At 36.3% G+C, this 25136-nt stretch overlaps 1 protein-coding gene across 3 annotated transcripts in view; it reads right to left on the bottom strand.

Moving 5' to 3' along the window:
* The window catches only part of CACNA2D1 (calcium voltage-gated channel auxiliary subunit alpha2delta 1), a 502332-nt gene that overhangs the window by 163957 nt on the left and 313239 nt on the right, over positions 1–25136 (bottom strand). For all 3 annotated transcript variants that reach the window (XR_004351432.1, XM_032643128.1, XM_032643129.1), the window contains one exon: positions 20333–20462. Coding sequence is in view for 1 of the 3 variants with exons in the window: in XM_032643128.1 (XP_032499019.1) it covers positions 20333–20462 (130 nt within the window). In the remaining 2 variants the exon portion in view is untranslated. The remainder of the gene's footprint in view (positions 1–20332; positions 20463–25136) is intronic.

Here is a 25136-nt window from a genome sequence, read left to right as displayed (position 1 = left end):
AAAGCCCGCGTGCAGCAATGAAGACCCAACTCAGCCAAAACTATTAAAAAAAACAAAAATTCACGTATGTATCACCAACTTTCCTTTTATAATTTTAAATTTTAATTCTTATCCCTCAATTTTTAATTTTTGGTACCATTCTCAAAGGCTATCCGATGTACTCCATATACTGTATAACTTCTTCCTTGACATTTTCTACTTTGGAAAGTCTTTCAATAATGTACAAAAGCAAAACACAGGATCCTTCTGAAAATAACAAATATTAGACAATAAACTGAATAAATTTGGACACCTGTGACAAGATTTTAACAACAGGACTTGGGTTAAAAAAAACAAGATGTGATGGAAGTGAAATACAAATAAACAAATATGACCACTGACTTTACTGAAACCAAAATAAATAAAAAGCATTCTGCATCAAAATGATTATACATGTAACACTTGTATGATCTTTTAAATTATAGACGGTTACCATTCAGTTACATCAATTACAGTTGTGGGAAGCTCCTTTCCCTGAAACATTTTTAGAAATCCTTATCTTGAATTATATTTTAAATCGATGACAAATATTTTGGTCCTTTCATGAGTTATTTTATTTTTCAAATAGCTGTAACTCCTTCAGAATTAAGCGTGATGAAAAAGTCTAGCTGTTTTATTATTTATTTGTTCTATTTAAAAATACGGTAATTATTTAATTTTTTTCCTAGAACTGGAACACTGGTATTGAATGTAATAGGAATTGGAAGTGGTAATAGGAAGGTAATAGGAGTTGGTAATAGGAATACAAAAAGGAGTTGTAATGTCAAAATACCAAAAATAACTAAAATGTATATGCAAAATTTTTGAATAAAACTTGTTCACATTTAGAAGAAAAAACATTTTTATATTAAAAAGACATTTTTTAAAAAATTTGAGACTATAGAAACTTCAAATATTAACTGACAAATAAAATACAGGGGATAATTGATTTTTTTCCATTAATTCTATTAGAAATGGGAAAACGTCAGGTATATTTATTGAAAAATGACTGAAACCAGTTTTTCTTGTTATTTATTTGTGGGTTTTTTTTGTTGTTGTTGTTTGTTTTTGTTTTCCAGCTTTGGGGTAGAGCTGATAACTGAAGAGGGTCAAGGAATTAAATTATTCTGGAATGAGGATGTTTTTCTATGGGTCAAAGAAGCCCTGTGATTTACTAAAGATGAAGATTAAATAGAGAAACCATTTTCAGTATGAAAGAGACCATCCCCATACAATCATTTCTTTCAAAAATAAAGTCTTCCACTACTTGTGTAATTCTCCTGGGGACTTAAGCTCTGTACGTAATAATTATTGCTGATGTATTTTTTATATGATGGGTAGTGACTACCAAGAAAGTACAAGAACAACAACTGGTCTTCACAGACGTGGAAGGATACTAATGGACCATTTCCTCAGACATGCTCCAGTCTGGATTAATGTAAGGTACTAAAGGGCCCCACGTTCATGGGCACCTACCATGAACTTCCTCATAGCTTCCAGCTGCTATCATTTGCAAGACACAAGTAAAAACAAAACGATTTTTATGTAAGACTGAAACAGTTAGCAAGGCCTGCAGTATTTTTTAAGTATCATGTATTATTCATTAGGTTAAAACTGTATATGACTTGATTTGCTCTAATGACAAAAATATTAACTAAATTCCATCTCAATTAGAACTCCGATCTTTGTATCTGAGACAAAATAGTTTTGAAATCTCTAGCCCATTTAAAATTGTTCTCTTTTAATAACTGGATTTTAGAAATATCTTTTAAATGCCTCTTTATCTCTAGGGAGAAATCTGTGTAAGATCTTATCCACGCAGCAAAATGCCAGATGATTAAAACATTCTCATCTCAAATTCCAGACCTCTATTTTCTCTCCAATTGTCAATCCCTTTTTAATTTTCTGCGAACAGTACTGTCGGTCTGTTTTGGAAGCTATTCTAATTTAATATTTCATTATCTCTCTTCTTCAGCCTTTGAATGGCCTGTCACTTGTTATAGCCATCATAAAAAGCTAGCCAAGTACACTTCTGATCTCCAGCTATCAATTTATAGAGGCACTGAATTGTGCACACATTCTTTTTGATGTCTTCCCTCTATGTTCCCTTTTTAATTTCTTTTTAAAAACAAAGAAATGATGAATTTTTATTTGTATTCTCCCTCTAAACAATTTTTTTAAGTATAGCAATAACTGGACCTTTAACAAACCCCTGAATATTCTTGTTCAGTAACAAACTTAAAAAATTGACAGAATATTTTTTCCACAACTCCTAATAAAAAATGAATAGAAATTAAAGAAGTTTAATAAACATGTTATACAATATCTGAGGGCCCCCCTCCTTAGAAAGAACACTGAGAAGTATATTTCATCTCTGAGAAGTTATGGAAAGATCCGTGATTTTCCTTAGTGAGTTATATATACACTAGACAGAGGGCTGGGACCTAGGTGACCTACATATGGGCATTAATCTTAGGTAAGAAACACCAATGCAATATCAAGAGTAACCATATATGTTGACAGATATTCTTAAAAAACTTTTCTAAGTCCTCTGGACTCACCGAATATTCTTCATGAGGCTCCTAAGAAGAGAAGACTTTCCAGTGGCTCCTTCTTATATATTTGCCCAAATATGCAACAATATGGGATAAACTTTGCAATGAAATATAGTATAAGACATACTATAAAACATTAAGAATGATGCAACATTTTATGCCCAAATTTTGTCTGATTTGGTAGCATCTGCTAAGGCTGGCATGCAGCATGAAGGATGCACTATTCTCCTATAGTACCTTAGGTAGTTCTGAGGAGACAGATCCAAAATGTCACCCAAGGCCAAGGAAACAAGTAGCAAAAAGTCTTCACGTAGTATAGAGATGTGTGTCTGCGGGGTCAAAGGAACTATAGAAGAGGATAGCCCAGTAAGAAATTTCTAAATAACTCATAAAATCTCTCCCCAAGAGAAAAAGTTAGTTTAAATTATTTACAAGATAATTACATCTACCTAGCCCTGCCAAAGTCACCCAGCCAGATGCCAACCATTCTCTGCCCACCCTTGCCCTTAGCACTTCTACCTGGTGGGGGCAAAATACACACAGCTAGGAAGTACCCCACCCCTTTTGCCTCTTTTCCACTGTAGGCCTCCATTAGCCCTAATCTAGGGTGACGGGGGTGGGGACAGGGGTTAATACTAACTCAAATTTGGAATTGAGACTTTTTTTTTATAGACTGTTTTTATGTCTAAAAGGGACCAAGGCCATTTTATTATCTGTCATCAAGAAAGTCATCTTTATCCAGTCATTCATTGAAAAAATTTGAGTCTAACAAAATAAAGTTAGATCCTTACAACAAACCGCATGTCACACTTGGACAAGGTGATTCACAGAGACAACAAAATGAGTTGTAAATTTTATCAGAAGTATTGTGCCCACTTGTCAATAATGTAAAAATTTCTGGATAAAGTTATTATGTGAATTAAATGAAATACACGTTTGTAGTATGTTAATGTTACATAGAGAAATATGAACAATTATCAGTAAAACAACTTAAATTATATTTATCCCTAGCATAATTTCTCTGAGCTTTTAAAGATTAACTAATGTATCTATGAATCTCCAAAAACAGAGCTATAAAATACATTTCCCAAGTTTATTTGGCCAGCAAACCATTACCCCACTTAAGAATCCTGACATAATTTTATTGCCTATACCAGAATTGAGAAAACATGGCATGTTCGAATGAACAGTTGTCAATAACATGGTAGGTGATACAGAAGACAGATACAACCACCATGATAGATGTCTATATATAAGAGCTGAGTCGATCTTGCAGTAGAAGCTATCTCAAGAGCTAATTTACAACTTTATTTTCAATGAGATCTAGAGGTTTTTATAATCTTAAATATAACTGTGGTCTAAAATATCTCTCACATTTCAAATAAGGGACTGGGATGCTTCACAGATTCAACCAGGGAAGAGTATTCGAAAGTATAATCACTTTGTAATGTACACAGGACAATGTTATCTGCACAGACTAGTAACAAAAAACTTGTCAGTGTGACTCTGGCACCACCTTGGACACAGGACACCATGATCAAATGACTGGACAATCAGTCAGGTTGTTACAATATTCTTCTGTCCTCTTAAAAAATAACAAACAAAACCATGCTTCAGTAACTATAAATTTCAGGCTCTACATCTGCAGAGCTTATGGACCCACGAATTTAGGGAACTATAACTTAGGGAATGCTCCAAGAAAACAATCAATCTAATTATTATTGCTATATATGCCTAAAATTGCAAATTAAATATCTCTCCAATTCAACTCTATTTATCTATTGAGTTGGTGAGCATTAACTGATTTCCACAGCACAATCACTGTAAAGGGAAGTACAGAAATTAAGATTCTAAATTAAAATGCAAAAAAGGGTCTTGCAAATCCAAATTTAAACAGCCAAATATTTCTAAACCATACATTTCAGTATAAAGCATGAAATATCCAACTTAACTTTTTCATAGCTCATTTTATATTTATTCTTTTAAACCTGAGTTTAAGCCTATAGCAAGTTTTCTCTGGAAACAAATTTGTTTCTTAGCCAGCTCAGGTTGCCATAACAAAATACCACAGACCAGGTATTTTCTCATAGTTCTAGAGGCCGAGAAATCCAAGATCAAGGTGAACAACAATTTGGTTCCTGGTGAGAGCACTCTTTCCGGTTTGCAGACAGCTGCCTTCCTGCTGTCTCCTCATGTGGCCTTTCCTCTGTGTGTATGTGTACCTCTTCTTATAAAACCACCAATCCTACCAGATCAGGGCCCTAACCTAATGACCTCATTTAACCTTAATTGCCTCCTAAAGGCCCTATCCAAATATAATCAAGTCACATTGAGGGTTAAGGCTCCAACATGAGAATCCAGGTGGGACACAATTCAGTCCATAGCAATTTACAAAACCCATAAAACTGTTGCTATTAATTGGTCTGTTATTCTATCATTCTGAATGAATTAAAGGACTAGTACCTGTAAGATCAGAAGAATACTGTATCTTTGGCACTTGGGTTTACTTGTGGTCAACATTTTCCTATCAGAAAATAAATACTATATTGCGATCTATGACATGAATGTATTAGAGAAACACCATCAGACAAGAGCAACGAAAGGAGGCGCAAACTTTCCCTCAGAAGTGGAACTGCTTCTCTTTGTCTCATACTTATTAAACATGATCAAATTACCCTATCCTAAAAATTTATAATTTGTACCTCAGGACTGTCCTCGATGTCTTTTCATGGTGTTCGTACTATTTCATTGCTCTGCTCCTAATGAGGAGTGATGCTAATTAGTTAAGCTAATCCTTTAAACACACACACACACACACACACACACACACGATGATCATTTTGTTACAGAATTCATTTTATTTCTTAAAAGTGTCCTTTTTTTTAGCACTTATAAGATTTCTGATTCCATGATTTAGAATCTTAAAAGAAGAAAGAAAAGCTACTTTGTTAATATCATAACCATGATAACATTTTAAAGTCATTCACTTTTTAGTTATTAAACACACAACTCTATAGCATGGAATGATGCACCATCCAGAATTGCAAAAACTTTTTTGGTAGATTATCTGGTTAAAAAAAATTAACACAAAACTTCAGAATGCACTAATGCTATAAACATTTTATATTATTGTATCTTAAGCCACATTCATATTTGTAATAAATAACAGCAAAGACAACAACTACTCTGAAAAAAATAACAAGTTAGAAGTAGTGGGATTTCTCAGCATCCTTAATCATCAGAGCAGTTTTTATTGTTGGTAGCAGTATTTTGATAAGATTTTAATTTAAAAAATGAGTGTAAAATTATTTTCTTCCATTTCTTTAATACTAAATCTATATGAGATGATGGATGTTCACTAAATCTATTGTGGCAATCATTTCATGATGTATATAAAAGTCAAATTATTATATTGTACACCTTAAATTATACAGTGCTGTATGTCAATTATATCTCAATAAAACTGGGAAAAAATAGGTGAATGCTTAATTTGCATCAATTAATATAGAATATAAAAGCATTATTAGACATCTAAACTACTCAACTATTAAGTCAGTTATTTTGTTATCAGGCATTATTCTTTCATTGATGCTTCACTTGGCAAATTTTTTTTTATTTTTTCTTTGGACTCTCAAAGAGAGTTTCTTTGGACTCTTTGGAATTTTCTTTGGACTCTTTTCTTTGGACAGTGAGAGGCCCGCGTAACGCATAAAAAAAAAAAAAAAAAAAAAAAAAAAAAAAAAAAAAGGTCAGGTATAAACTTTGTAGTGTTTCAGTATTTGTATATTTGTTTAGTTTGGTATATACTTGCTATTAATATATTGAATGAACATACACACGTGTATAGTATCAAGATTTTTTTCCTTCACACTAGTTTGTATTTCATAAAATCATCATGTGTTTCCTTTATAGTGAGAAAAAAGTATTTTAATGCTGCATTTATGTGAAAAGCAATTTTAAAAATCATAAGATGTTTAGCAGGAAAACATGTTATTTCAACCAAGATTCTGCTAAGTGGAACAACCCAATTAATATTTTTACTTCAAAGAAATAGAGCATGGCATTAACTCAAGATTATTTGTTTTGTATAAAAAACAACAGCCAAAACACTACAATGTACATACTGAGATGTAAATCCCAAACCAGAAGTCTATCACAGGAAATATGCCAGGCACGCCCAAAAAGGGAGCTCAACAATTTGCACCAATGTGTAAGGACTTATGTAAACAGGAAAAATGAAGAAATTTCTCTGCATATTTTCCCTCTGTTTTCCTCTAGGTTTACTACCCCCTGTTCCTTGTATCACTGAATGATCAGAAGGAAACTAACTTTCATGCAATTCCTTTAACTTGAAAAGAAAATTTAAAAGTTGTAGAGAAAGACAGAGACCCTTTTGATATTCTACTGAACTGTAGTTTGAATTGATTCACTACTTTTTAAACATCTCAGTAATTTTATCTTAGCTCATTAGCTGTCAATTAAAAGTGCTTTTATAAAGTTTGAGGATTAAATTTTATGTCACAGTACTTTCAGATAATTAAGTCAACTGAACAGAATGTCTTCATCATATAAAATTAAAGGAAGAATCTAGACCTCAAAAATATACTAGATTTACACATTTTAATAGGAATACTTCCCTGGGCTACAACCTTGATCCAAGGCCCCATTCCTCCGTTCTTGCCTTTTTGTCTGTTCTCAACAAAGTATCCAGTATCTAATTTTTAATGAAAGTAAGGCCGATTACGTAATTCCCCTTCAAAAAAACAAAGTCCCGTTCCATCTGTTATGGACTTAATGTTTGAGTTTTCACAAAATTCCTATTTTGAACCCCTAACCCCCAATGTGACTGTATTAGGAAATGGGGACTTTGGAAGGTAATAAGGCACAGATGAGGTCATAAGGGTAGCACCTCAGTACTGGAATTAGTGTCCTGCCTTCATAATCGGATTGCTATCCATATAAAAAGAGAGGAAAGTACCAGATTTCACTCTCTCTGCATGTGTACAAAGAAGAGGTCACGTGAGTACCTAGCAAGATGGCAGCCATCTGCAAAACAGGAAGAGAGACCTCACCAGGAGTCAAATCTTCCCAAAACCTTAATCTTGGACTTCCCAGGGTTCAGAACTGTAAAATTAAATATCTGTTGTTTAAGCCACCCTCTCTATGGTATTTTGTTACAGCAGCCCAAATTGACTTAGACAATCTCAAAATAAAAATCAACTGTAATTATCCACAAGGCTGTACAAAAGGAGGCCTCTGCTGCTACCCTCAGCTGCTCCCTCAGCTCTGCCCACACGGTCTTCCTGTTCTTTATGCACCCACTATGCTCCAGGCTCAGGACCTTGGTACTTTCGGTTACCTCTGCCTGCAACCTTCTTGCTCAAAGACTTCATGACTCTCATGCTCACCAACTATAGACTTTTGCCACAATGCTGCCTTTTCTACAAAGCCTTCCTTATCCACACATTTTGAATATCAACTCCCCAACTCCTAACCCAGGAACTACCTACAACTATTGCCTATTTTATTTTATTTATTCATTTATTTTTGCGGTACTCGGGCCTCTCACTGTTGTGGCCTCTCCTGTTGCGGAGCACAGGCTCCAGACGCACAGGCTCAGCGGCCATGGCTCACGGGCCCAGCTGCTCCGCGGCATGTGGAATCTTCCCGGACTGGGGCACGAACCCATGTCCCCTGCATCAGCAGGCGGACCCTCAACCACTGTGCCACCAGTGAAGCCCCCTATTTTATTTTTACCTCAAACATTTATTATGCTACAATATATCCCATTATTTTCATTGTTTATTTGTTTATTTTATGCCCTATTTCCATCAGAATGTAAGCTCCATGAGTACAGGGGATTTTCTCTATTTCTTCAGTGCTATATGCCCATTATAAACTGTTTTTTAAAACAGTAAATGTAAACTATTAGCACTCTCTAATACAATATTGGCCATGTCTTGGAACAGATTAATTGCTTATGAAAGATTATCACATAATCAATCAGTAAAGGCCAAAAAGCTTTTTCCTCTATAATTTCTATACTAACATCATATGACGTACAGTAGCTATATTTTCTGTAATAAAACAAACAAACGTTGAGACAGGAAAGACAGGGCTAGGGGATTAAGGGATAGAAACTACTATTTATAAAATAAATAAGCTACAAGGATATATTATACAGCACAGGGAATATAGGCAATATTTTATAATAACTATAAATGGAGTATAACTTTTAAAAATTGTGAATCACTATACTGTACACTATACTGTATATAATATTGTACATTAACTATACCTCAATTTTAAAAGTGATAAATTACAACACAGTATTATAGACAGTTCAATTTATAAAAAGCAAGTATTTTTGTTAAGGCATATGAGACCTCCAAGGATATTAATACAACTCCTGAAAATTCTCCTGTCTTCTTTCAGTAAAATCAATGTACCTTTGTGATAGAAGTATGTTCATTTTAAAATTTCTAAAATAGAAATTATAAATTGCCTTGCTTACATTACAAGGTAAGTGTAAGGACAAAAGTATCTAGTACCTGAAAGTTATGCAAGTTGAGGTTCCTTATTATTTTCTCTTAGCATATTCTTATATAACTATAATAATTCTACAAATAAATATCAACATAAATTTCTAATGACAAATGACAAGAAAATTCTATGAAGACATTCCATGAAGACATAACAAATTAATAAAGTTCTGTGATTAAAACAAATTAAGTCAGAATATTCAGCTATTTTTACTGAGTTCATTGCTCGTTTTTTTATACTCTTAAACAGATAAATTAGATCTGAACATTAAGTGTGGTTTGGGTGCCCTCTAAAATAAAAGTACCGACCAGTGAAATCCTCAAAAGTAGAAACTTTCAGATAGGATTTTAATTAAATATACTATTTGAAAACTTTAAATACATCATGGAGAAAAAATAATCACATTTGAATTCAAGACTCTTTCGAAAGTAATCACCTTTGTAAAATTAGAACACAAGGTATCTTATGAGAATTCAGAGACACAAACTGAGTAAAAGAAGAGGCCGTTTCCTTCAGTTATGCCTTCAATTAGAGTATGCTTTCCCATTTATTAAATTCAGAAACCTAGAATGATCCTGGATATCTGATATGTTCTGATGAGCTGCATGAAAAAAGCCAGTAATTATTAACTTTTCAAGATCTTGTTGACATTTCTGATTTTATTCCTGTGTCATTTACCCACACAGCCTGTAACACTGGATATGAATTTTAAAGTAGCACAGGCCAGGCAAGGTCAGAGGCTTATGGATGAGATCTCAGCAAGGAAGGAGAAGCGAATATTAACATAAATGGGACTAAATAAATAATCCAAAGACAGAGCTTCTTTTCCTTTGTTATTTTAAATTATGCCACATACCAAAGTGTCTTACAACTTCTGAAAACATCTATATCAATATTTTATCTTATTGATTTTCAAAGTAATCAAAGTAATACTTTTTATTCTCTGAGACTATTAAAATCATCCTTTGTAAATATTCACAGTTTATTCTAAATTAGAAAGAAAAACATTTACACCAAGTCAAGACTCTTCCGTAGGATAATGAAAAAAAGATGTGTATACTATGTGATACCAATCTGAAAAAAACATGTTCGGATTTACTTTATGTGCCATATTTTATGTCTGTTCCAGCAAAAAATAGATGAAGACTTTCATGAACGTGATTTCAATGAGAGAGCAAAAGAAATAAGAAACTGAAGATTCTCATACAAAGTACGTATCTTACTAACTCCTGTGCACAATCCTGGCTCCCAAGGAATAAACCTGAGTCAAAATTATCTCAAAAGTAAAATATCAGAAATTTTAACTGAGGAGGAGCTTGAAGATGGCAGAGGAGTAAGCTGTGGAGATCACCTCCGTCCCCACAAATACATCAAAAATACACCTACATGTGGAACAACTCCTACAGAACACCTACTGAAAACGCTGGCAGAAGACCTCAGACCTCCCAAAAGGGGTAGGGGAAAAGAAAAAATAATAAACAGAGACAAAAGGATACGGACGGGATCTGCACCAGCGGGAGGGAGCTGTGAAGGAGGAAAGGTGTCCACAAACTAGGAAGACCCTTCCTAGACGGAGACTGTGGGTGGTGGAGGAGGAAGCTTCGGAGCCGCAGAGGAGAGCACAGCAACAGGGGTGCGGAGGGCAAAGCGGAGAGATTCCCGCACAGAGGATCTGAGCCGACCGGCACTCACCAGCCGACAGGCTTGTCTGCTCACCTGCCGGAACGGGCGGGGCTGGGAGCTGAGGCTCGGCCTTCAGCCGGATCGCAGGGAGAGGACTGGGGTTGGCAGCGTGAACACAGCCTGCAGGGGGTTAGTGCGCCACGGTAGCCGGGAGGGAGTCCGGGGAAAAGTCTGGATCTGCCGAAGAGGCAAGAGACTTCTTCCCTCTGTTTCCTGGTGCGCGAGGAGAGGGGATTAAGAGCGCCGCTTAAACGAGCTCCAGAGACGGGCGCGAGCCACGGCTATCAGCGCGGACCCCAGAGACAGGGATGAGACGCTAAGGCTGCTGCTGCCGCCACCAAGAAGCCTGTGTGCGAGCACAGGTCACTATCCACACCTCCCTTCCGGGGAGCCTGTGCAGCGCGCCACTGCCAGGGTCCACTGATTCAGGGACAACTTCCCCGGGAGAACACACAGCACGCCTCAGGCTGGTACAACGTCACGCCGGCCTCTGCCGACGCAGGCTCGCCCCGCACTCCATACCCCTCCCTACCCCCGGCCTGAATGAGCCAGAGCCCCCGAATCAGCTGCTCCTTTAACCCCTCCTGTCCCAGTGAAGAACAGACGCCCTCAGGCGACCAACACGCAGAGGCAGGGCCCAATCCAAAGCTGAGCCCCTGGGAGATGTGAGAACAAAGAGAAAGGGAAATCCCTCCCAGCAGCCTCAGGAGCAGCGGATTAAATATCCACAATCAACTTGATGTACCCTGCATCTGTGGAATACCTGAACAGACAACAAATCATCCCAAATTGAGGAGGTGGACTTTTGGAGCAACGAAATATATATATTTTTCCCTTTTTCTCTTTTTGTGAGTGTGTATGTACATGCATCTGTGTGTGATTTTGTCTGTATAGCTTTGCTTTTACCATTTGTCCTAGGGTTCTGTCTGTCGTTTTTTTGTTATTGTTTTTTAGTATACTTTTTAGCACTTGTTATCATTGGTGGATTTGTTTTTTGGTTTGGTTGCTCTCTTCTTTCTTTCTTTTTAAAAATTTTTTTAATAATTATTTTTTATTTTAATAACTATTTTATTTTATTTTACTTTATTTTATTATCTTCTTTCTTTCTTTTTTTTCTCCCTGTTATTCTGAGCCGTGTGGATGACAGGCTCTTGGTGCTCCAGCCAGGCATAAGGGCTGTGCCTCTGAGGTGGGAGAGCCAGGTTCAGGACACTGGTCCACAAGAGACCTCCCAGCTCCATGTAATATCAAACAGCTAAAATCTCCCAGAGATCTCCATCTCAATGCAAAGACCCAGCTCCATTCAACGACCAGCAAGCTACAGTGCTGGACACCCTATGCTTAACAACTAGCAAGACAGGAACACAACTCCATCCATTAGCACAAAGGCTGCCTAAAATCATAATAAGGCCACAGACACCCCAAAACACACCACCAGACGTGGACCTGCCCACCAGAAAGATAAGATCCAGCCTCATCCACCAGAACACAGGCACTAGTCCCCTCCACCAGGAAGCCTACAATACCCACTGAACCAACCTTAGCCACTGGGGACAGACACCAAAAACAATGGGAACTACACACCTGCAGCCTGCAAAGAGGAGACCCCAAACACAGTAAGTTAAGCAAAATAAGAAGACAGAGAAACAAACTGCAGATGAAGGAGCAAGGCAAAAACCTACCAAACCTAAAAAATGAAGAGGAAATAGGCAGTCTACCAGAAAAAGAATTCAGAATAATGATAGCAAAGATGATCCAAAATCTTGGAAACAGAATGGAGAAAATACAAGAAAAGTTTAACAAGGACAGAGAAGAACTGAAGAGTAAACAAACAGTAATGAACACACAATAAATGAAATTTTAAATTCTCTTGAAGGGAATCAATAGAAGAATAACTAAGGCAGAAGAACAGATAAGTGACCTGGAAGGTAAAACAGTGGAAATAACTAATGCAGAGCAGAATAAAGAAAAAAGAATGAAAAAAATTAAGAACAGTCTCAGAGACCTCTGGGACAACATTAAACGCATAAACACTTGAATTATAGGGGTCCCACAAGAAGAAGAGAAAAAGAAAGGGACTGAGAAAATATTTGAAGAGATTATAGTTGAAAACTTCCCTAATATGGGAAAGGAAATAGGTAACCAAGTCCAGGAAATACAGAGAGTCCCATACAGGATAAATCCAAGGAGAAATACACCAAGACACATATTAATCAAACTATCAAATATTAAATACAAAGAAAAAATATTAAAAGCAGCAAGGGAAAAACAACAAATAACACATAAGGGAATCCCCATATGGTTAACAGCTGATCTTTCAGCAGAAACTCTGCAAGCCAGAAGGGAGTGGCAAGACATATTTAAAGTGATGAAGGAGAAAAACCTGCAACCAGATTACTCTACCCAGCAAGGATCTCAATCAGATTTGACAGAGAAATTAAAACCTTTACAGACAAGCAAAAGCTGAGAGAGTTCAGTACCACCAAACCACCTTTACAACAAATGCTAAAAGAACTTCTCTAGGCAGGAAACACAAGAGAAGGAAAAGACCTACAAAAACCAGCCCAAAACAATTAAGAAAATGGTAATAGGAACATACATATCGATAATTACCTTAAATGTAAATGGATTAAATGCTCCAACCAAAAGACATAGACTGGTTGAATGGATACAAAACCAAGACCTGTGTATATGCTGTCTACGAGAGACCCACTTCAGACCTAGGGACACATACAGACTGCAAGTTAGGGGATGGAAAAAGATATTCCATGGAAATGGAAATCAAAAGAAAGCTGGAGTATCAATTCTCATATCAGACAAAAAAGACTATAAAACAAAGACTATTACAAGAGACAAAGAAGGATACTACATAATGATCAAGGGATCAATCCAAGAAGATATAACAATGGAAATATTTCTGAACCCAACATAGGATCACCTCAATACACAAGGCAAATAAATAATAACAGCCATAAAAGGGGAAATTGACAGTAACACAATCATAGTAGGGGACTTTAACACCCCACTTTCACCAATGGACAGATCATCCAAAATGAAAATAAATAAGGAAACTCAAGCTTTAAATAACACATTAAACAAGATAGAGTTAATGGATATTTATAGGACATTCCATCCAAAAACAACAGAATACACATTTTTCTCAAGTGCTCATGGAATATTCTCCAGGACAGCTTATATCTTGGCTCACAAATCAAGCCTGGGTAAATTTAATAAAATTGAAATCGTATCACATATCTTTTCCGACCACAATACTATGAAACTAGATGTCAATTATAGGAAAAAATATGTAAAAAATACAACCACATGGAGGCTAACCAATACACTACTTAATAACCAAGAGATCATTGAAGAAATGAAAGAGGAAATCAAAAAATACCCAGAAACAAATGACAATGAAAATACGACAACCCAAAATCTATGGGATGTAGCAAAAGCAGTTCTAAGAGGGAAGTTTATAGCAATACAATCCTACCTTAAGAAACAGGAAACATCTCGAATAAACAACCTAACCTTGCACCTAAAGCAATCAGAGAAAGAAAAACAAAAAAACCCCAAAGTTATCAGAAGGAAAGGAATCATAAAAATCAGATCAGAAATAAATGAAAAAGAAATGAAGGAAACGATAGCAAAGATCAATAAAACTAAAAGCTGGTTCTTTGAGAAGATAAACAAAATTAATAAACCATTAGCCAGACTCATCAAGAAAATGAGGGAGAAGACTCAAATGAATAGAATTAGAAATGAAAAAGGAGAAGTAACAACTGACACTGCAGAAACACATAGGATCATGACAGATTACTACAAGCAACTGTATGCCAACAAAATGGACAACCTGGAAGAAATGGACAAATTCTTAGAAATGCACAACCTTCGGAGACTGAACCAGGAAGAAATAGAAAATATGAACAGACCAGTCACAAGCTCTGAACTTGAAACTGTGATTAAAAATCTTCCAACAAACAAAAGCCCAGGACCAGATGGCTTCACAGGCGAATTGTATCAAACATTTAGAGAAGAGCTAACACCTATCCTTCTCAAACTCTTCCAAAATGTAGCAGAGGGAGGAACACTCCCAAACTCATTCTGTGAGGCCACCATCACCTTGATACCAAAACCAGACAAGGATGTCACAAAGAAGGAAAACTACAGGTCAGTATCACTGATGAACATAGTTGCAAAAATCCTCAACAAAATACTAGCAAACAGAATCCAACAGCATATTAAAAGGATCATACACCATGATCAAGTGGGATTTATCCCAGGAATGCAAGGATTCTTCAATATACACAAATCAATCAATGTGATAAACCATATTAACAAATTGAAGGAGGAAAACCATATGAGTTTTAGCCACAGCAATCAGAGAAGAAAAGGAAATATAAGGAATCCAAATCAGAAAAGAAGAAGTAAAGCTGTCACTGTTTGCAGATGACATGATACTATACATAGAGAATCCTAAAGATGCTACCAGAAAACTACTAGAACTAATCAATGAATTTGGTAAAGTAGCAGGATACAAAATTAATGCACAGATATCTCTTGCATTCCTACAAACTAATGATGAAAAATCTGAACGAGAAATTAAGAAAACCTTCCCATTTACCACTGCAACAAAAAGAATAAAATATCTAGGAGTAAACCTACCTAGGAAGACAAAAGACCTGTATGCAGAAAATTATAAGACACTGATGAAAGAAATTAAAGATGATACAAATAGATGGAGAGATATACCATGTTCTTGGATTGGAAAAATCAACATTGTGAAAATGACTCTACTACCCAAAGCAATCTACAGATTCAACGCAATCCCTATCAAACTACCACTGGCATTTTTCACAGAACTAGTACAAAAAATTTCACAATTTGTATGGAAACACAAAAGACCCCGAATAGCCAAAGCAATCTTGAGAACAAAAAATGGAGCTGGAGGAATCAGGCTCCCTGACTTCAGACTATACTACAAAGCTACAGTAATCAAGACAGTATGGTAGTGGCACAAAAATAGAAATATAGATCAGTGGAACAGGATAGAAAGCCCAGAGATAAATCCATGCACAGATGGTCACCTTACCTTTGATAAAGGAGGTGGGAATATACAGTGGAGAAAAGACAGCCTCTTCAATAAGTGGTGCTGGGAAAACTGGAAAGCTACATGTAAAAGAATGAAATTAGAACACTCCCTAACACCATACTCGAAAATAAACTCAAAATGGATTAAAGACCTAAATGTAAGGCCAGAAACTATCAAACTCTTAGAGGAAAACATAGGCAGAACACTCTATGACATAAATCACAGCAAGATCCTTTTTGACCCACCTCCTAGAAAAATGGAAATAAAAACAAACAAATGGGACCTGATGAAACTTAAGAGCTTTTGCACAGCAATGGAAAACATAAACAAGACCAAAAGACAACCCTTAGAATGGGAGAAAATATTTACAAATGAAGCAACTGACAAAGGATTAATCTCCAAAAATTACAAGCAGCCCATGCAGCTCAATACCAAAAAAACAAAAACCCCAATCCAAAAATGAGCAGAAGACCTAAACAGACATTTCTCCAAAGAAGATATACAGATTGCCAACAAACACATGAAAGAATGCTCAACATCATTAATCATTACAGAAATGCAAATCAAAACTAGAATGAAGTATCATCTCACACCAGTCAGAATGGCCATCATCAAAAAATCTAAAAACAATAAATGCTGGAGAGGGTGTGGAGAAAAGGGAACCCTCTTGCACTGTTGGTGGGAATGTAAATCGATACAGCCACTGTGGAGAACACTATGGAGGTTCCTCAAAAAAACTAAAAATAGTACTACCTTATGACCCAGCAATCCCACTACTGGGCATATACCCTAAGAAAACCATAATTCAAAAAGAGTCATGTACCACGATGTTCACTGCAGCTCTATTTACAGTAGCCAGGACATGGAAGCAACCTAAGTGTCCATCAACAGATGAATGGATAAAGAAGTCATGGCACATATATACAATGGAATATTACTCAACTACAAAAACAAATGAAATTGAGTTATCTGTAGTGAGGTGGATGGACCTAGAGACTGTCATTCAGAGTGAAGTACGTCAGAAAGAGAAAAACAAATACCATATGCTAACCCATATATATGGAATCTAAAAAAAAAAGAAAGAAATGGTCCTGATGAACCTAGGGGCAGGACAGGAATAAAAACGCAGAGGTAGAGAATGGACTTGAGGACACGGGGAGGGGGAAGGGTAAGCTGGGACGAAGTGAGAGAGTGGCATGGACATACATACACTACCAAACGTAAGGTAGATAGCTAGTGGGAAGCAGCCGCACAGTACAGGGAGATCAGCTCGGTGCTTTGTGACCACCTAGAGGGGTGGGATAGGGAGGGTGGGAGGGAGACTCAAGAGGGAAGAGATACGGGGACATATGTATAACTGATTCACTTTGTTATAAAGCAGAAACTAACACACCATTGTAAAGCAATTATACTTCAATAAAGATGTTAAAAAAAGAAATTTTATCTATTGTAGTACTTAAAAGTATAAAGTTTAGCATTAGAATTTATATGAAATTTGACCCCATTTCTTACCAATGATGTGGACTTTCATTAAAGACTCAGCTTCAATTTCTCCTTCTTCAAAATTATTGAGCAAAGTTATTTAAATAAATGAGATATTATAATTTACTAGACTGGTGAATTATGTTCTTATTATTTTAGGTTCTAATAATCTAGGGGAAAATGCATTTTTCATTGATTTCTTAAACATCAGCCCATTGAAAAATTAAGCAAAGTTATTTTGTTTTGATATTCCTGGGTAACCTACTCCTGAAGAGATACGTTCCTCCTCTCTATTTTCAGCTTTTTAATAGTTCAAGAACGACAGAACAGTAAGTCTCTACTGTAAGTGAGGTGGGTGGGGGAAGGAGGAAGCAAGTTGAAAAGCAATATGAAAAATCTCATTTGGGTTATTTCATTAGTAAGTGTTCACATTTGAATATATATTTCATAGGACTGTACCCCAAACTGTTAGTCATGATTAGCTTCAGTAGGTGTTACAGCTGGAGACTTTCATCTTCTATCTTAAATACACACGCACTATTAAAATTTCTGCTACTGTGGTACATGGCTTGTAGAAAGAGAAAGAAATCTGTTTTTAAGTGTGTGAGGTTGTTGGGGCCCAGGGCAACCCACCCCAAAATGCACCTCAATGGCATATTGATTATTTTGAATAAAGTTATGTGAGAAACAACCAATGGAAAATAAACGATAAAAAAGAAAAACTCTGATGCCCCTTTTTCCCCCTAAAAGTGGGAAATACATCTCCCATGTGATACCAGGAGGATAGAAAGCATCCGTATCACCAAAGTTAGGGAATTCAAGGCTAAGCAAGCTGTATAGACAAAGTTTGTTACTTCATTAGTCTGCTACCCCAAACACAAGCCCCCTTGTTTTGTTACATCTCTTCAAATAGTTGTTTCTTTGTCTAAACATGATATATTATTGGCCTGCTCTGGACACTTCGGGGGGGTCCCATTTTTATGACTTACATGCATACAAATTAATTTTTTTAATTAATCTTTTCATCTGTCTTGTGTCAATTATTAGACCAGCCAAAAGAACTCCAGAAGAGCTGGGGCGGGGGGTGGGGGTAGGGATGTGGAATCTCCCCCTCCCTAGACAAAGTTCTGATATCCTTCCTTGGGAATTTAATGGAAAGTTTGAGGATTTCTGGATAATCACTATTGGCAACAAAAGAGAAACACAATCATGAAAGCTTGCTAACAAATTAAAAACACTCAAGCTGGCCTCAAGTTTGTTCAACATAGTACTACAGATCAGGTAACAGTGACATTATAGCCAGAGTACTGATATAAAAATGTTTTGACTCAAAACTTCTATATCCAGCCAGTTTGTTCTTCTAAAGTAAGTTCAAAAGAAAGATATAATTGTAGAGTAATAAGATTATTATCCTGTTGACATACCCGACAACAGGTGATAACAATTTTGAAAGGAAATAAAATGGATGAAATAATTTTTAAAAAAAATGAGAAACACAACCGTACAGCTCAGTATTATCTGATTAATTGTTGTTATAATAGTTGCAACATTTAATTGCAAACATCAAAAATAATTCTTGAAAAAAGAATGCAATAGACAAAGTTAAAAACGAAAAATAAGAAAAACAAAACTGAACCTACATCCCAGTAATTCCTAAAAGGACTTGGAATTAATAGGGTGAGTTGTAAAGAAGTCAGATTACGTTTAATTCTCATGTAACATTAGAAACTACTTACATGCACCATTGTTTCTATTATAGAGAAAAATCATATTTTTAATATCTTTAAAGACTTGATATGATGAAAACAACATGTACTTTTAAAAATATTAAAAAGGGGCTTCCCTGGTGGCACAGTGGTTGAGAGTCTGCCTGCCGATGCAGGGGACACAGGTTCGTGCCCCGGTCCAGGAAGATCCCACATGCCGTGAAGCGGCTGGGCCCGTGAGCCATGGCCGCTGAGCCTGCGCTCCGCAATGGGAGAGGCTACAACAGTGAGAGGCCCGCGTACCGCAAAAAAAAAAAAAAATACTTTTTAAATTCTCAAGTGGTTCTTTCTCCTTACCATTTACTTATGTGAAAGGCAGGGTACAAGGGGGAAAAGTGGGAACGAGTTAGAAAATGGATAACATCTAAAACCAGAGCTGTGAATGGGCAAAGACCCTGCTTTCTGGGTCACAGCTGGTCCTCATAGATGATTAGGCTGCACTTAAAAGAATTCCTACTTAGAATTGTCAGGTTCTGCCCTTATTAGTATATAGGGTGTCTCTAAGAAATACCATTGGCACAAGCTTCCTCCCCTGTATCTTCCTAAATAACTTATTCCCCCTCCCTTCCTCACAGTGAAGCCTTCTCAATCAAGTCTTCCAGTTGATGTTTTTCTATTTCTTTAGGTCTATCATTCATTCCTTTAACCAACACTTTTTATCGAGTCCACAATATACTAAGACAGTGGTATCTTTTTCTTATATCCTAGAGTAAGGCAGAGATACACAGAGAGAGACAGAGAGACAGTAAAACACTGTAAGATGTGATAAGAACTAGAGAGTCTACAATGTACACCTCGCTTCCTTTAGCAATTTGTGGGTCTGGACTACTGCTACACAGTTTTATTTTTAAAAAAATACATCTATTACTTTTTAAGTTATTGGTATCAATTGGAAAGGCAGAATTATTTGTTAAACAACAGAGTAGAAGGACACCTCCATGGATACAGGCTCTCCTGTATTCACAGAGTGACAGCTTATTCACAGAGTGAATTCACAGAGTGACAGCCTATGAACAATATATTGCTCATGAAAATCAAGTTTCTTCTTTTGCATAAATCAAAGTTTACCACAGACTCTTAAATGACATGTGAACAAAACACTATCACAGTTGCTCCTTTTTCTTTCAAATATTAGATATTTAAGATAGATGAGAACATGGTATTCCAAGAGTTGTTCACATTCTTTTACTTACAGCCCTCATAGATGTCAGTGGGAATATGGACTGCTGCATGCTGATAGGATATTTGTCGCCCAAAATTAGCATCATCGATAAAAACAGGTTTTATCCTCTGGCTGCCTGGCTCACTATCGTTCTTTTCCGGCTATAAAGAAAAAATAGACAATAAACAGAATATTACAACTTATGCTAACACAGGTATTCTCACGTTCACTTCTTCATTTGCCAAATGCATAGTCTTTAAAAAACAGATCTACAAGAATATTTTAAAATATAGTCCCATGATGACATCAGACACACAAATTTCCATTCAGGTATTAGCTTTCACATTATAACCTAACTTCTCTCCTAATTTCCTCAACGTTGGAATCACTCGGGATCATCCTGAGAGGACCAGAGCTTTCCCACATCCAGTACTTATTAGAATGTACATTTAAAGAATAGCCTAAGTACCTTTAAATACAACCAACGTAAAAGTTTCCCCTTGAAATAAATTTCACCACTTATGTTACCAAATTTCTATAATTTTTAGTTTGATAACCAAAGGTACACATGACCTTTGTGTAAAAATAATAGCAATGAAGGATTATTTTATGTCATATTCCCTTGATTTCTGCATGTTTTCCGGGTGTATCAATTTTTGTTTTAAAAAAGTAAGTACAAATACTAGGAAAGAAGAGATCTACTGTAACTCTTAGTACAATCGAATCCTAACTTCAACCAATTTGTCTCCCAAGGTAGGAGAAAAGATCCAATCAATAACTATTCAAGAAAATCCCACAAGAGTTTCAGGTTAAAGATTAATTTTGAACTATTTGAACTATGCTTGTGATACTGAATTACCCTGGCAAGATTATCCAGTTTCTCGTCTGGCAAGAAACTAAGAACCTCACTCATTTATCCAAAATGCATCTCTCTAACAATTGTTTTTGGCTACTTATGTTAAACTTTTTATTCCCCCAGTTCAAATATAGTTAACTTCTTCCTAAGTAAACATTTTTTAATTAAATTCAGACCTGTATTATCAACTCCATTTTAGGGACTAATGTATTCCATATTCCCCAGGTAATTTCCTCAAAACAAAACTGAAAAAAGAATCACAACATTTGACTATTTTCGCAGCACACTGCAGTAATGCAACTGATAAGCAAGAGAAAAGACTTAAATGGACAATCAGAAAATTTCATAAGAAGGCTGGCAGAATGTGGCAACACGAAGTCTACAAAGAAGTGATAGTGTCCAACTTTTTAGATGGCTCTGAAAATTTCTATAACCAGATAACCCAACAGTATCCCAAGATATTTTAAAACACACACGCGCGCGCGTGTGTTTCCCTAAGGAAGTTGCAACACTGGAAAGATTATTTAGACACAAATATTAGCAAAACGGCTTTTTTTTTTTTTTGCTTGCGGTGCACGGGCTTCTCACTTTTGTGGCCTCTCCCGTTGCGTAGCACAGGCTCCGGACGCGCAGGCTCAGCGGCCATGGCTCACGGGCCCAGCCGCTCCGCGGCACGTGGGATCATCCCGGACCGGGGTGCAAACCCGTGTCCCCTGCATCGGCAGGCGGACTCTCAACCACTTCGCCACTAGGGAAGCCCAGGGCTTTTGTTTTTTTAATCAATGACTTCTAAAGCTGCAAGTCCAACTCATTATGTAATGAAATCAATTTAATTGGTCATGACCAAATTATTTTTCAAATGAAACAATGTTGAAAGAAAATATGAAAATACTCTCTATAATAAGGGGAAGGATTATATTTGGAAACTGTGGTTTAGGTATTCTGTTTTGGGGGGGTTTATGTTTTATTATACTTTGTTGAAAAGGAAAAACTACATTTTTAGAATGTTTTTATGAGTCAATTTAATGTGAATATAAAAATTAAAAAAAAAAGGGGGGGCTTCCCTGGTGGCGCAGTGGTTGAGAGTCTGCCTGCCGATGCAGGGGACGAGGGTTTGTGCCCCGGTCCAGGAAGATCCCGCATGCCGCGGAGCAGCTGGGCCCGTGAGCCATGGACGCTGAGCCTGCGCGTCCGGAGCCTGTGCTCCGCAACGGGAGAGGCCACAGCGGTGAGAGGCCCGCGTACCGCAAAAAAAAAAAAAAAAAAAGTTGAAGACAGATCACTGTTTTTTATCCATGTGAAAGCCACAAAGATATAATTGCTCCCCCGTTAACTAAATATACAAAATAATTAAACAGTAGTGCTGAAAGTCTAAAATTTGGCAAAATACCTACACGCAGGAATCACTAATTCATACTCTTTTCTAAACAGAGGTTAGGTGTGTACAGCATGAAGGATAAGAAAAGAAAGGAGAAAGATGTTAAGAAAAAGAGACACCATAGCGCCAAAGAACACGTAACCTAACACATCTACCAGCATTCCAACTGCTAATAAAGGAAAGAATAAAACTAATAACTGGGGTTTGGTCTTGGATTCAACCGTGAATTTTAACATATTTTAAAATTCATCCTCTATGGCTCTCTGTTCCTGGGCACAATTGACTTGAATAAGAGAAGGGATCATTAAAACAAACTACTTTCATTAATAACAAGAATGTAAAGAGGGTCTCACCTAATAAATGATGTCATTTTTCTTCTCAACTGCAAACATCCTGAATTAGTGAAAAGCCTCAATATTTATTTTAAAGCAGAGGTTTCTCAAAGTGTGGTCCTTGAAGAAGCAGCATCAGCAACCACTGAAACTTTTTAGAGTTCAGGCTCTCAGGCCCCACCCCAAACCTAGTCAATTAGAAACGTCAGGGGAGGGATCCAGCAAGTAGTAGTTCAACAAACCCTCCAGGTGATTGTAATACACACTAAAACTGCAAGTCCACTGCTTTAAAATCAACAGTTTAAATTGCACACACATTTTTGTTTAGAACTACTCATGAAAAAGTTAGGATTAATAATAAGCATATTAATGTATGTCTGAATTTTTCTATCCTCCAAAGGGTAGAAACACTGTTTTATTATTACTGAATAATAGATGTGTGCACATGGTAATATGGCCAGTAATATCTGTCAAAGGATATTTCAAAAGACAGTAGTTTCTCAAGATACTCTAAGGGTTAACTCCAACCTGAAATAACTTGGGGAAATATTCTTCTACTCTTCTGTCAAGAGAATAACAAAGCACATTGGAACATCAAAAGCTCTGAAATAAGTGTCACTAAAGAAAACCATGTTTAACCCAGTGTTCTCACGCTTATGTGACCCTGGAATTTTTTTTTTTTTCCATACAAAACCTATTACAAAGAACATACTTACAAAAAACTGTGGAAAGGCATCGTGGAAAGTAAAGACATCAGGAGATTTGCTTCTACTCAGTCGTATTAATAACACCTCAGACTAGGGCCAGTCACTGTTTCTTGGGCTTCAGCTTTCTGACTTACAAATAACGCTGGGCTGCAGGTGTGGTCCTTATTCCCTGGGGCATATCAGAATCACCTGGGGAGCCCTCTCCCCCACCAATAAAGCAGTGAATCACAACGGGGAGGACATCTTTGGAAAGAATCTCTCAGTTGGTTCTAATATCCTCTCCTACTTAAATTAAGAACACTCAAACTAAAGAATCTATGTTATTTTCAGTTATGAAAAAATTATAGTCCTATTTCTATAATTTTAGAAAATATTACATTAGTTTCTGTAAGCATATCTTTTCCAGAAATCCTATTTATATCTATCTCTAGCAAAATTTAGATAGATGAAAAGTAGAAAGATTTGATGATAAATAAGAGAGAGCGAACTATACCTATGAATTAGGGTTAGGAATATGTACATAAGTGCAATTATTTCATTCATTCACTCACTCAAGAAATAATTTATTGGTAGAGTGGAGGATTTAATGATAACATTTATAGAAATGTCATTTAATATCTAAATCGTGAAACAAATGTGCAACAATAGTAAAATAGTCACAATAAGTATGACAAATACAATTTTATATTGTTATTAAGGAATATAAGAGAGTAATTACATTGGGAATGTACATATATGCTGTATTTGTTTTTAAATGGTTTTAAGCTTAAATGTAGGTGTTAAGCACAAAGAAAGAAGAGAAAATCAGCGTATATTTTTAGAGGAAAGAGAGGAAAAGAGAGAAACGTAGGGATGAGTACATAGCAAACACTAGTAGCACTATCACTGGTTTTTATAGTCTTGACGGTATCCATCTTTGTGCTTTCTTGTTGTTTCCAATGTAATACAATAAACATGTAGTATATTTGCAATTTAAAATACTAATTTTTGTTTTAAGTCCTTTCTAGAGAGCTATTAAGCACTATACGATTATCTTACTAAGGTGGAAGTTGCTTCTATTTCCTCTGAGCCCTCTCACACTTAAAAATTATGTTTTAAATGTATTTTAATAGAGATTCTTTCACTTTTCAATTGCCAAAGAGGGAATTCCCAGGTGGTCCAGTGGTTAGGACTCAGTGCTTCCACTGCTGAGGCCGGTTCAACCCCTGGTCAGGGAAATAAGATCCTGCAAGCTGCATGGTGCAGCCAATAAATAAATAAATAGCCATATAAAGGGCTTTTAGGAATAATTTAAAATAATGTACTTCTCAACTTGTATAATCATGTATCAAGTCTAGTTTTAATGTACAGATGCTAAATATATTAAGAAAAAATAATATGGTTGTTGCCCATGGTCCCCCCCCCCGCCCTTTATTACACTCTCCATAAATTGAAGTCATTTCATGAAGATTAAAATTTCTAAATGTAACTCATTTCCTTAAACTTCTGAAATTATTGTTCCTGATACCATCATAATCCATCTTTACTTTTCTTGATATATTATGGCATTATACAGTATAATT

Source organism: Phocoena sinus, chromosome 9 (genome assembly GCF_008692025.1).
Source record: "Phocoena sinus isolate mPhoSin1 chromosome 9, mPhoSin1.pri, whole genome shotgun sequence".
NCBI classification, from domain to species: domain Eukaryota; kingdom Metazoa; phylum Chordata; class Mammalia; order Artiodactyla; family Phocoenidae; genus Phocoena; species Phocoena sinus.
This window is presented reverse-complemented; position numbering and strand designations above follow the sequence as displayed.